This window comes from Nicotiana tabacum, chromosome 3, assembly GCF_000715075.1.
Source record: "Nicotiana tabacum cultivar K326 chromosome 3, ASM71507v2, whole genome shotgun sequence".
Classification (NCBI taxonomy): Eukaryota; Viridiplantae; Streptophyta; class Magnoliopsida; order Solanales; family Solanaceae; genus Nicotiana; species Nicotiana tabacum.
Window position 1 is genome coordinate 79,542,237 of NC_134082.1, and position 13,801 is coordinate 79,556,037.

The 13,801-nt window shown below is 38.9% G+C and overlaps 1 protein-coding gene across 1 annotated transcript; it reads left to right on the forward strand.

The window, feature by feature from the left end:
- Positions 1-869: 869 nt before the first annotated feature.
- On the forward strand, positions 870-5,377 carry LOC142176491 (uncharacterized). Its single transcript, XM_075244397.1, has 8 exons — positions 870-1,051; positions 1,152-1,272; positions 1,384-2,838; positions 3,008-3,390; positions 3,505-4,240; positions 4,283-4,444; positions 4,565-4,972; positions 5,309-5,377. Exons 1-8 carry the CDS (start codon positions 870-872, stop codon positions 5,375-5,377), a joined length of 3,516 nt encoding a protein of 1,171 aa, XP_075100498.1.
- The last annotated feature ends 8,424 nt before the right edge of the window (positions 5,378-13,801 follow it).

A 13,801-nucleotide genomic window follows, 5' to 3' on the forward strand; every position in this document is an offset into this window, starting at 1 on the left:
TACAAAACAAAAACCAAAGCATATGGTCAATAATGAGGGAAAGCTAAATCCAGCAGGACAAGCTTTTCATCTTAACTCATCGGAGATTGGTTTGACTAATGGTCTAGTCAATGGAAAGGAGGCATCAAAAGCAAAAAAACGATACTCTACAATGGGTAGAAAGAAGTTTCAAGGATAAAACAGGAGATGGAATAGTGAAGATCAATACATCATGCCAGGAAATCCTATTACAAGATACATTAGTGAACAAGGAACTTAATAAAACTCCAAATTCTCAAGCAGAAGGGTCAAAATCGTCTACATTTAAAGAAAGAGTGCAAGGCTATGGAGGCAGGCTATGGGATGCACAAAGGGAATACGATTCAGAGGAGAACGAAGTACCACTAGGAGCAAAAGCTGATGAAGAACCAAATGAGAAGGACAAAAAAGAAGATGAGCAAAATGTAAATGAGCAAAGTGTAAATAGAGAGCTCCATGCCAATGATAACAATACAACTGGTAATTTTTTAATAATGGGAGGATCAGAAATTGTTGATCACAACAATAATTATCAGATAGCAGAAGTCACAGAAATTAGAAACTATGAAGGAAGAGGCCCAGAGGTAAGTGATCCTGGAGTAACAGAAGATGATAAACTTCAGAAATTACAAGAAGACCCACAAGGACACAACACAACAGAGAAGGAGAAACAGCCAAAACAAAAAATAGAAATAGTAAATGTTACTGTTACATTGGAGAAAAAGCAGTTGTAGCTGTTAAAACTAGGAGAAGAGAAGGCCTTGGTCCCTAAAAAGAATACATTTGGAGCTACATCAGGAGGGAAGGAAGACAATGAAGAAGGAGAAGAACCAGGTAGATCAGGATACGACATGGATCACGAATCAACTACCCAACACCTTATGAATGCTACACGGCAAGGTGACTTATCACCTACGCAAGTGGAAAAAGCAAAATCAGCAGCAAAAGGTAAGAAGAAGCAACAAAAAGATAATTTTGCAGCCCTAAAACCTGGGGTGCACACAAGGAGAACGCTAACTAAATCAAACAATCAGTGATGAATGCTCTCATTTGGAATATAAGGTCAGTCAACACACAACAAGCCTTTGAAAGGTTGACAAAAATGCACAGGCAAAATCACTATGAATTTGTAGGATTAATGGAGCCAAAGCAACAAGCAAAAAACTGGAAAGGTACAGAAGCAAGGTAGGACTTGCACAAGCAATTTCAAATGTTTCCAACAAGATCCGGGCTTTCATAGATGAGGTATTTGAGGTAACTGTTATGTACAATATGGTGCAACAATTAGCACTACGATTGTTTCATACTGAATCGCATGTGGAGTTTGTCCTAACATTGATATATGCTAAATGTGATGCAATTTAGAGGATAGAATTATGGGATTCATTATATGCAATGGCAAGGGATATGGATGCACCATGGCTTGTAGGAGGAGTTTTCAATGTAATATGGGACGAAGAAGAGAAGTTTGGTGGGTTACCTGTGTCATTGAATGAAATTGATGATTTTCGACACTGCGTCAACACTTGCAATCTCTTCGACCTTGGATTTAAAGGTAGCATATATACATGGTGGAATGGTAGAGCAGAGGAAGATTGTAAATTCAAAAAGCTAGACAGATGCTTGGTCAATCTTCAGTTCCAACAAACATTTCCAGGAATAGAGGTGCAACATTTGTCAAAGACTGGTTCCGATCATAGTCCAATGTATCTGAAGTGTGATATTGACACTCCACCAATAAAAAATCCTTTTAAGTTCTTGAATTTTTGGGTGGAACATGAAACTTTTAAAGATGTGGTGAAAGAGAATTGGACAGCTGATTTCAGTGCAAATCCTTATATTCTTTTTAATCACAAGTTAAAAAAATTAAAGAAGGCCCTTTCATTGTGGAGTACGGCTACATTTGGAGATATTTTCCAAAAAATAGCAAGCATGGAGGAGGTAGTGATGGTTCATGAAGCAGAATTTGAAGCAAATCCTACAGGGAAGAACAGGGAAAGGCTACAAAAGGTTCAAGCAGAATTGATCAATTGTCTTGCACTAGAGAAGAAATATTGGCAACAAAAGGCAGGCATGACTTGGTTCAAGGAAGGGGATAGGAACACTAAGTTGTTCCACGCACAAGTGAGAGGTAGGAGGAAAAGACTTCAGCTTAACAGAATTCAAAATAGTGGAGGAACCTGGATTGAAGAAGAACAAGAAATTGCAGAAGAGGCTATTAAATTCTACGAGGAACAGTTCACAAAAGGAGCTACTCCTTCATTATTTGATATCGTAGAGCATGTTCCTATTCTGATTAACACTAAGCAGAATGCAGAATTGATTAAGCAGCCAACAAAAGAGGAGGTTAAAGTGGCAGTACTCGAACTTAATGGTGATAGTGCTGGGGGGCCAGATGGTATGACAGGCAAATTCTATCATTCTTGTTGGGACATAATAGGGGATGACCTGTACGACATGGTGAGGGATTTTTTCAATGGTCATGAGCTACCCAAGTGTGTAACGCACACCAACCTAGTTCTGCTACCAAAGAAAAAAGAAGTTACCACTTTTTCTGATTTAAGACCAATAAGCCTCAGTAACTTTTCAAATAAGGTTATATCGAGGGTGGTACATGAAAGGCTAGTGAAATTTCTCCCAAGTCTGATATCGGAGGAACAGTCAGGTTTTGTTAAGGGCAGGAATATTGTAGAAAACATCCTTCTAACTCAGAAGATAGTGACTGACATTAGGCTTAGAACTAAGGCTGGACCTAATGTCATCCTGAAGCTAGATATGACCAAAGCTTATGATAGATTATCTTGGCTATTCCTAACCAAGGTACTGAGAAAGATGGGATTCACATAAAGGTTGATAGGGATTGTCTTTGGATTAGTTTCAAACAATTGGTATTCTATTCTAATCAATGGTCAAGCTCATCGGTTCTTTAAGTCCTCAAGGGGAGTAAAACAAGGTGATCCTGTATCTCCAACTTTGTTTATCTTGGCAGCAGAAGCATCTCAATGCACTAAATACTAACCTGTATTTTTGTGGATTTGGGATGCCAAAGTGGAGTCCAAAGATCAATCATTTGGTGTATGCAGATGACATGATTATTTTCTCATCCTCAGATGAAACACCTCTGATGCTGATTATGCAAGTGTTGAATGCATATGAAGCTGCATCTGGGCAGCTTGTTAACAAGACCAAATCAGTTGTGTACCTGCATCATTTAACAGACATGGAAGTGGTCAGCAAGGTGGAAAGGATCACAGGCATTCATAGGAATGATTTTCCTATCATATATCTAGGTTGTCCTATATTTTATGCAAGGAGAAAACTGGAATACTATCAGCCCCTAATTACTAAGGTAATGGACAAACTGCAATCATGGTAGGGTAAGTTATTATAAGTAGGGGGCAGGGCAGTTCTCATATCCCATGTACTGCAAAGCATGTCTATGCATCTATTATCACTTGTAAACCCTCCAAATTATGTGATAAATAGGTTGCACAAATTGTTTGCTCAGTTTTTATGGAGCAGCTCTGTAGGAGGAACTAGTAGGCATTGGGCTTCATGGAATACCTTATGCATGCCAGTTGAGGAAGGAGGAATAGGTTTCAGGTCACTGCATGATGTAGCAAAGGCATTATTCAGCAAGTTGTGGGGGAATTTCAGAACAAAACCAAGCCTATGGAGAGCTTTCGTATGTCAGAAATACTGTAAAAAATTGAATTCTGTAATTGTTCCATGGAAAAGGGGGTCTCACATTTGGAGAAAAATGTTGGAATGCAGAGATCTGATTGAACATCAAATCTTTTGGCAAACAAAAAGGGGTTCCTCACTATTTTGGTTTGAAAACTGGACAGGTCTTGGGGCACTATATTTTTTAGTTCCTCAGAACTTTGGCATTGATGAAACTGTACATAATGTACATGATGTTACCTTAGATGGTGAGTGGGATGTGGACAGGCTATTTGAAATGCTTCCTGAAGACTTAGCAGTACACATTCTGGAGAAAATCAAACCACCTTCACCTCAGCAGGTTCTTGACATGCCTTGTTGGATGCTGGAAACAAGAGGATATTTCAGTGTTAAGTCAGCATGGGATTATACGAGAAGAAGAGACGAACCAAGAACAGCTTATAGGATGATTTGGGTAAAGGGACTGCCTTTTAAAATAGCATTTTTCATGTGGAAAGTGTGGAAAGAAAAGCTACCTTTAGATGATTTCTTGAAAAGGGTAGGCTACTAAATGCCATCAAAATGTTGGTGTTGTGTACAGCCTGACGAGAAATCTCTTCAGCACTTGTTTTTTAGATCAGAAACTGCAAGGACAACTTGGAATTATTTTCTAACGAGGGCAGGAATATCTGTGGAGGGATTAACATTGCACCAAGCAATCACAAAATGTTGGACTGCAAATGTGTGCTTAAGGCTCAAACCAGTAATGCAAGCACTCCCCTCATGTGTAGTCTGGGAACTCTGAAAAAGAAGAAATAGTATGAAGTATGGTGATGTTGTGACAACTAGCAGGGTGATTTATCAAGTTTCATCAAATCTCTAGGCATTGGTGAAAGTGAGAAAGCATGGGATGGACATGGTACCTCACAAATGGCAAGATCTATTAGCTATGATGGAAAATTTCACTCCTAAACTTAAGGTTACCAAAGTCATGTGGGAATTTCCAAGTGCAGGATGGCTAAAATTTAATACGGATGGTGCATCGAGGGGAAATCCAGGCAGGAGCTCAATAGGTTTTTGTATAAGAAATGAAAATGGTGACATAGTCAAGTCAGTAGGGAAGGAGATTGAGGAGACAACAAACATAGTAGCTGAAGCAAAGGCCATGGTAGAAGCACTAAGGTTCTGCAGATTTCATCAATACTCTCATGTATGGCTTCAAACTGACTCAATGTTATTAAAAAAGATAATGGTTGGGATCTGGAAACCACCATGGATCATATCTGAGCAGGTAGAGGAAATGATGCAACTAATGAATGGGGGCAATTACATAGTTACTCATATTCATAGGGAGGGCAACAAGCTGGCAGATCACTTGGCTAATTATGCTTTAGATCATGGAGAAATAGAATGCCAACAATTCTGGCATCTAGATGCACAGGGAAGGAGGTTAGTTAATGAAGATAAGCTGCAATGTCCAAGTCTAAGGGTGAAGGTGGACAGGAGATAAGAAGCAAAGAGAAAATGAAGAGCAAGAGCCATGTCAACTTAATCGACCAATATATTCAAATCCTAAGGGAGGAGGATATAATGGTTGGTATTTCTAACTATCTTTTCTCTCGTGCAGGTGCCATTACGAGTATATTATCCTATGCTGTCAGAAATCCAAGAATTAAAACGCATATATGGGCAATGACTTGGGAATGTCTTGTTTTCCATCAAGACAAAAGGAACGACAAAGGCAGGCGCGCCTGGAACGAATGCATGGGACCGAGGAGTCATCGTTAGAAGCAAAATACGCAAGCTTCTAGCATTACTATATGAATGAATGTTTCAAGATGTTTGGGTCATGGAGATTACACGGTCGACGAGCTACAACAGTTGGGAGGACAGTTTAATTTCCAACAGGGATGCACGCCTGTTTTCAAAAGGATTTACACGCTGGCATACACATGGGAAAGAAGGCATGTGCATGGGGATTCGACAATTGCTCGTTGGCAGTGAAACAAAAGATGGACAATGAATTGTTCACGCTACCTACAAGCGTGGCTGCAATTTACAAGAACAAAGCTGGAAAGTGTAGGCATGCACGCATGGATTAGTAGCTTTGGGTGTTGTGCGAGCACACATAATTCGAGCTGCTGGCAGTGTGTATGCATGTTTATGAATAGCACTTTTCTCCAGAATACAACGCACGCATGTAGTTCATTCTTTTGGAAATGCAATGGAAAAGTTTGCAGCACATGGAAGGGACATCAAGACATTAGCATGATGCTGGTTATTTTTTGGAAAAACAAACTCATGTATCAAAAGGAGCAAAAACATGTGAAGCATGGGTTAAAATACCAAACAATGAAGTGGTCTCATTGGAAAATGCAGAGTACATATGCAAATGTCACGACACTCTATGCATATTTTTATTGAACTTTCAATTGGTGGTATTAATGCCATGCATTCATTCTAATGGAAGAGATTTAAAAATAGGCAAAAACAGTACAATGCATCGTGGGCTTCACTGTTTAATACATTACACGATGCATCATGGGTATTTTCATACAATGCACTCTTCAGCTTCGAAGTGCTATTATCCAATTTTTAATTCTTTTTTACAAGCATGCGTTTTGGAGCTTGCCTATGGAAGGAAACACGAGGCACACATGGATGCTGGCAGTTTTCAAAACCAAAGCAGCTTGCCAGTGCTTTTTTGGAGGACATTTTAATTTCCAACAGGGATGCACGCCTGTTTTCACATGGAAATGTACGTTGGAAATGTAAAACATGTTGGACAAGAATGCTTTGGACATTTGAGCATGCACTTGATCTGCACAATTCAAGAAAAGATGGATTACAGCATGTGCGTCCTCATGGATGCAATTTATGGGCTAATTTTTCTATACAATGATTAGTAATACTTGTGATATCAATTTTGAGTGATCTACTCAATTTTGATAATAGGGTACATGTATTTTACAAAGTTTATGCTTTACATTTCGTAGGACATCAAGACATTTGTATTTCTTACTTATATATATATATATATATATAATCTAGCCATAGGCGCATGCCTAGCGGATTGCCAAAAAAAAGTGGGAGACTTGGTTCTAGCTGTTCGAAGACCCATAATCCTTAACAAACTCATGGGTGACAAGTTTAAAGGGATGTGCCATATGTTGTGAAGGAAGACACTCATCTGGTTCTTAACTGGGAGAAGTGCGATTTCATGGTGAAAGAGGGAATTGTTCTAGGACACAAAGTGACTTGTCACGACCCAAAACCCCACATGTCGTGATGGCACCTATCTCGATACAAGGTAAGCCAATAACCTCAATAAATTACAATAATCTTTTAAGTTTGAAAACAAAATACTTAGATTTAGTAGAAAGTTTCACAAATACTGATATAAATACACTCCCAAAATTCGGTGTCACTAAGTACATGAGCATCTAAATGATAACATAATCTTACTGATAAAAACACTGTCTGGAAATATAAAACAGTACAGATAACTTAATGGAAAGAGAGTCAAGGTCTGTGGACGCCAAGCAGCTACCTTGATAATCTCCAATAGATAGATCTATGAAATTTAGCAGTCGTCGTGTCCGGGAGTACCTAGATCTGCACACGAGGTGCAGGGTGTAGTATGAGTACAACCAACCCAATAAGCAACAAGACTAACCTCTGGGCTGAAACTAGTGTCGAGCTCAACAGGTACAATTCAATATAAAATAAAAGTACAGAAATGTAGGCATGCTTTCAAGTTTAACAGTATAACTTAATATAAGTAAAATACATTAATCCTGAATGATATGAGGAATATGATATCTCTATATCAACATGCCAATGTACACGCCGTATGTGATGCACCTCAATGGAAATCTCGTGCACTCACACCCTCGGAATACTCAATCCCTTAGTCTTGTATATGGCCAATCTAGCCCAGGGAAGATCCATACCATATATTTATACATTAACTGACAGTCAGTCACTCAGTACTATGTGGGGACAATCTAGCCCAGGGGAATATCCTTCCCCAAATATAAACGATTCGGACAAGATCCATGTCCATGGAAGATCCATCCCTCAATATAAAATGCTTCAGGCAAGATCCATGCCCAGAGAAGATCCATACCTCACGTTGTGGGGTGCAGACTCCAAGGGGGCTCATTCAGCCCAAGCGCTATAATAGCAAGATCCAGGCATAAATGAATAAAACATGTTGCGGCGTGCAGCCCGGTCCTCTCAAAATCTCTAGTCTCTCGGGCTCACAATGATATGAAAATCGACCCGACATAATGATATGATTTATCAACGAGCGGAAACAGAGACTGAGATATGATATGCAATGATAGATGTAACTAGGTACACAATAAGTTAAACAGATAATTCAATAGTGATTCGACCAATGTGGGTCTCAAATATTGTCGGTACGTAGCCTAAACATGATCTTTAATATGAGTCTTAGCTCAATTTATCTAACACATGGAGTATATACGGATAATGACATGATTCTTTAATTATACGACTCCTCGGAATTTATTTAAGTCACAATTTCTATGGTGCACGCCCACACACTCGTCATCTAGCATGTGTGTCACCTCCAACAATTGATATAACACAAATTCGAGGATTTATACCCTCAGAACCAGGTTTAGAAATGTTACTTACCTCAAACCACATAACCCATTTACTCTGCAATGCCCTTGCCTCGCAAATCGGCCTCTGAACACCTCGAATCTATTCATAATTATTTTGATTCAATCAATGCAATTTATAGGAATCAATTCCATATGAAAATACTAATTTTTGCACAAAATCCGAAATGTAACTCAAAAATCGCCCATTGGGCCCACACCCGACAAAAGTTAGAAAATATGAAAGCTCATTCAACCACGAGTCCTACCATACCAATTTTACTAAATTCTAACACCAACTTGACCTCCAAATCCTCAAATCTTATTTTCAAATCCCTAGGTCTAAACCCCTGATTTACACCTCAAAAACATGTAATCTAGTCGGATTATTCGATGATAATTCAATATTATGGAGTAGAAATGAAAACAAGTGACTTACCTCAAGTTTTTCCGTGAATTCTCTCTGAAATGATGAATCACACCTCAATTCAAAATCAATGAACTTGAAACTTCAAACTTCCATACCTGATGCCGAAACCTATCAAATCACGTCTGATTGACCTCAAATTTTTCACACAAGTCATATTTGACATTATAGACCTGCTCCAACTTTTGGAATCGGAATCCAACCCCGTTATCAAAAAGTCCACTTCCGGTCAAACTTTCCAAAATTTCAACATTCGTTGTTCAAGCCAAAATCTACTACGGACTTCCAAATCACAATTTGGACGTGCTCCTAAGTCCAAATCACCCAACGGAGCTAACGGAACTATCAGAGATCCAATTCGAGGTCAAATTCTAAAAATTCAAACTTGGTCAAACCTTTCAAATTTAAAACCTGTAGCTGAAAATCATTCTTTCAAATCAATTTCGAATAACCTGAAAACCAAAACCAACGATTCACATAAGTCATATTATATCATATGGAGCTACTCGTGTCCGAAAAATACCAAGCAAAGTGCAATTGCTCAGAACAACCGGTCCGGTCGTTACATCCTCTTCCACTTAAACATACATTCGTGCTCGAACGTTCCCAGAGTTGTTCTCAAAGCCATCAATCCGCAGTGTAACCTTACCATGCACATATCCGGGGGTGATCCCATGTCACCCTATCCATACAGGTCTAATAACACAACATAACTGAAATTTCTTAATTCATCCAAGCCAATAAGCCTTAAAATCCAATTTCCCCGATCCGGAATTTTTTATAAGATCAGAATCTCACATCACATTGTATAAGTTTGAAGAGCTGCAATCATAACCCAAGATTTAATCACATGATATACCGTGTAACTCAAATGCTCATAGCGAGATTTTCCAATCACAGTAGCTGCTCAAAACAACCCAATACCAGTAATAAACATCATACCAAACAAAGCCTCGTTCTAAAACCTTCGTACACTGCCAATGATGCAAGAAACACGCAGAACTCATAACCATTCATCAGATCAACCAGTCATGGAGCTCCATCTCCTTCAACAAGAACTATAGCAAACTTCTAAGCCGACTTTTGATATTACCCTTCCAACCATGCTGTAATTAAATATGATAGTATCTATTCTAGGTCCAATGACCTCATCTCATCCAACACGACCACTCTAGTGACATGGCACCTCAATACAATCTAAAGCCAAAACTTGTGCAATCTGTGTACCAATAAGCAACATTCCAAATGTACTGAAACATGGAAAATAACTCAAACAAGAGAACCATCATGCAAGCTCAACAGGTACCACCACAACAAAATGCTAAGAACCCATAAGACACCGCAGAACCAAACATAGGAATGTCACACAAAGAATCATACCTCAATACAACTCCGATACAATGCGTGACCCCATCAAAATGCTGATCCATATTATATACCACGAGCCACCATACTCAAAAAGCAATAATCAGGCGAAATTCGATATCAAGTACCAAAGTGCATTACCATAGCCACGGAGAAGCAAATGACACAACGCCATACAAAACCCGAATGAGCATAACCAGTATGCTATCAACCAAGCAATACCCAATACTCTTCTCGCTCAAATTCCGCTATAAGACCCCAATATAACCGCACCATATATGCATATAACCAACGAATCACAACCCCCCGTAGAATAGAAGAGTAACTCACAGATTATTTCAAAACACGGATAAGCTCAACAACAACTTAGTGGCACGTTCCTCAACAATAGCAGTTCGGAGTCAACAAATCCGAGCCGGTGCAGAACACACATCCATATTGGGCCTACCAATGAACCGCAAATCAACTCTGGTCACCCACAATAGATAAATAACCCTCCGAAAGTCCAAAATGACTAAATCACAACACATACTACCCTCTGACTAACCTTGGATACATTTTCACAGTCCACAACCACGAAAACATCCACTCATGAGAACTCCCAATCTCCAAATCCATAGAACCCACGAATCACCATATCTAATCTCAAATACACCGTCTAAATGTCTAACACTTCTCCAATACACGATCATCCCACGAGGAATACTTCTATAATTCTTTCGTGCCACAAAGCAAAATTTGAACATCAATAGTCGATCAACCAAGAGAGCCACAATACTACTGAAGTATTTATAAATCAAAACACATTTCCCGTTCTGAAATGTATACTCTCATCAAGACATACCAGATAGTAATATCATTTACCTAGTCATCTGAAACTGTCCATGATGCCTAAGGACTCATGACCTTCCCTTCAAAATTGAACCGAGACCTTATACATGCAAATCCTAATCCTACACAATACATCGCATATAACATGGCATCATATAAAAAATACGAGAATTTTGTAATCCACTACGAGTCACAATCAACTACATACTCAATTAGCCCAGGTCCTTCCATTGATTTCATCTAGAAAAAAATCACTATACACCACATGCTCCTTACTCCAGTAGGAAATATACTCCTCGAACTATGGAAGAAACAATTAAGAACTCTTCGAAGCCCATTTGCACATAACCAAGCTATAAGAACCAAATCTCTCTAACTCCACCAAGCCATGCATGTCGCCAAAACCCAAGAGCATTGCCACGAAACACCTGTAGAGACTACCCATATCAAAGTACCATAAGAACCGATTATATCCATTACTATGTTGATCTAACCTACTACAAAGTTGTCCTAACTCTCTGAGTTCTTCCCGAATTGCCTTTAACTTGATACTTCTCCTTGCTAGAACACTATTATCCATAACCAAAACTTGCCCCATGAATTCTAATGTAGGACCACACCGCCCTAAGGCTCATAAGCCGCTGAATTTCCTCTTCAATAACCCAAAAGTATTGCAATCGAGATACCTACTCCGAAGAGAACTTTTGCGAATCTAATTGTTCCTCTTACCTTCCTGATACTCAAATGTAGATTCCATGAGGATATAGAAATGTCGCAAGTCTCGACATCATCCAATGTAAATCTCAGTTTCTAGCCAAATGCAAATCCTGAAGATTCCCAATTGCTACATATAATTCTTAAACCCATTAGAACCATTCTCGAGAGTCATCCCCTCTACTCAAATCTTAATTAGACTGATCAAATGGACCAAACGTCATGTGCCCCATTATCACACCAATACCCAAGGAATTGACCCCATCTTAATGCAACCAAATAAATTTATACTCTATGCACATTACACCCTTCACCAATAACAACTCAAATCATTCCATAATTCTCATATACCCATAAAGCCTAATACAACTCGTACCCAGAAATTCCTTTACTCAAGTCATCCTCGATCTCACCCTTTGCAGAACATAACTCACTCACAAGTATACCTCAAACCGAAACCAATACAACTTATAACCATGTAATCAACTTATCAATAGCAGACTCCCCTACTTGGCTCAAAGCCATAGATCAAAACACACCATAACTCACAATGCCCATACTTTATTACAACCATAATACTGCAGTGAGATTCAACTAAATTCTCCATAAGCTCATGTAACACAAAACATCTAGCATCTCAAATCATCTGCAATCTCGCATTCGACCTTGTAAAAGTCAAGCCTACTCTCATAAGTCATCCAAACTCAAAATTGTAGCACATATAATTCACTAGTAAAAGAGAACTCGCTACCGAACAACATAGGGACCACACCACCTCATGACACCCCGCAGGAGAACCCACCTGCTTAGCCTCAAACTGACATCTTTCCATACCCTTCCACGGTCATAATTACTACAAAATTACTTAATCTTCCTAATTCTGAACTCATTAACAAGACAGGAGAATCTAATTTGTTCCGCAATTAAACAACATGAAAGATTCCCCAATGGGCTCATAACTCGATTCTATACGTCACATCAAGGTAGGAATATAGAACCCAATAGTCCTTTTTACATTGCAAGCAAACTCTTCTCGTCAAATCCAACTCATATGAACACATCTTACAGTCACATCATACTCATCACGTAGCCATCTAGCCACAAATTCCACTAATAGGGACATTATCGGACATATAAATCCAAAAGCACGTGCTCACACAATCAACACCTTTGTGCTCAAGCTACAATCAAAACCCAGCCTCAAGTCCTTCACACTGGCCCATCATCAACACACAGAAATCACATCTCGCACCTCATCCAGGGAATCACAAGCCATCAATGCACAGCTGATACCGAGCGCTCAAGTGCGCATTCGAATGTGTGGAAGGAATTCAAAGGATTATGCTTCAAGCTGGATCAATGCTGAACAATAGTGATAAAAAGATGGGAAGTATATCCTAAATGTCCTGTAGTCTCTTGAAGATAGGTATGGACGTCATCATACTGATCCGCAAGACTCTACTAGAACCTATGAACTAGATCTTTGATACTAATCTGTCACGACCCCAAATCCATTAGTCGTGATGGCACTAAACCCAACCTTCTATGTAAGCCAACTAATAACTATCCAATTTCAATAATATAAATAAGACAATTAAACAAAGGAATATACATTTCCCAAGGACTGGTAGTACAAATCATGAGCTTCTTAGAATAGAGTTTACAAGCTAATATGAAATAAATACACCTTCAATTTGAAAAGTACATAAATAGAGTTTTATAAATCTAAGGCTACCATGAACAAAATAAAAATTCAACCAAAACGCATGTACATCTTCAAATCTAGCAACCATCGAACACAACAACAACAACCAACATCTGCACGAAATGTGTAGAAGTGTAGTATCAGTACAACCGACTCCATGTAATGGTAATTAACAATCCTAACCTTAAGTTAAAAGAAGTGACGAGCTGGAACATGGTCGGGTCCAACACCAGTAGACCACAACAATTCATAACAATATAGAGCATATAAATATGGAAGTAACTCAGAGGTCAAATGCTCAGCTTTCCCACAGGTTTTCCATAAATAGTTCCGCTTTTCAAGAATATCAGTGAAAACCCAATCCTTTACCGAAAATCATCAAAAATATAAGATAGTTTGAAATAGCTGTAATTTTTCCCAAAAATCCTTTCCATAACAAATAAGATG

Excerpts from the sequence above, each read along its gene's own strand:
- LOC142176491 (XM_075244397.1), top strand. The coding sequence starts at position 870 with ATGGATCACGAATCAACTACCCAACACCTTATGAATGCTACACGGCAA. Across the intron at positions 2,839-3,007 it reads CTTGGCTATTCCTAACCAAG|CAGAAGCATCTCAATGCACT; the intron begins GTACTGAGAAAG and ends TTATCTTGGCAG. Across the intron at positions 4,973-5,308 it reads CATGGATCATATCTGAGCAG|GTGCCATTACGAGTATATTA; the intron begins GTAGAGGAAATG and ends TCTCTCGTGCAG.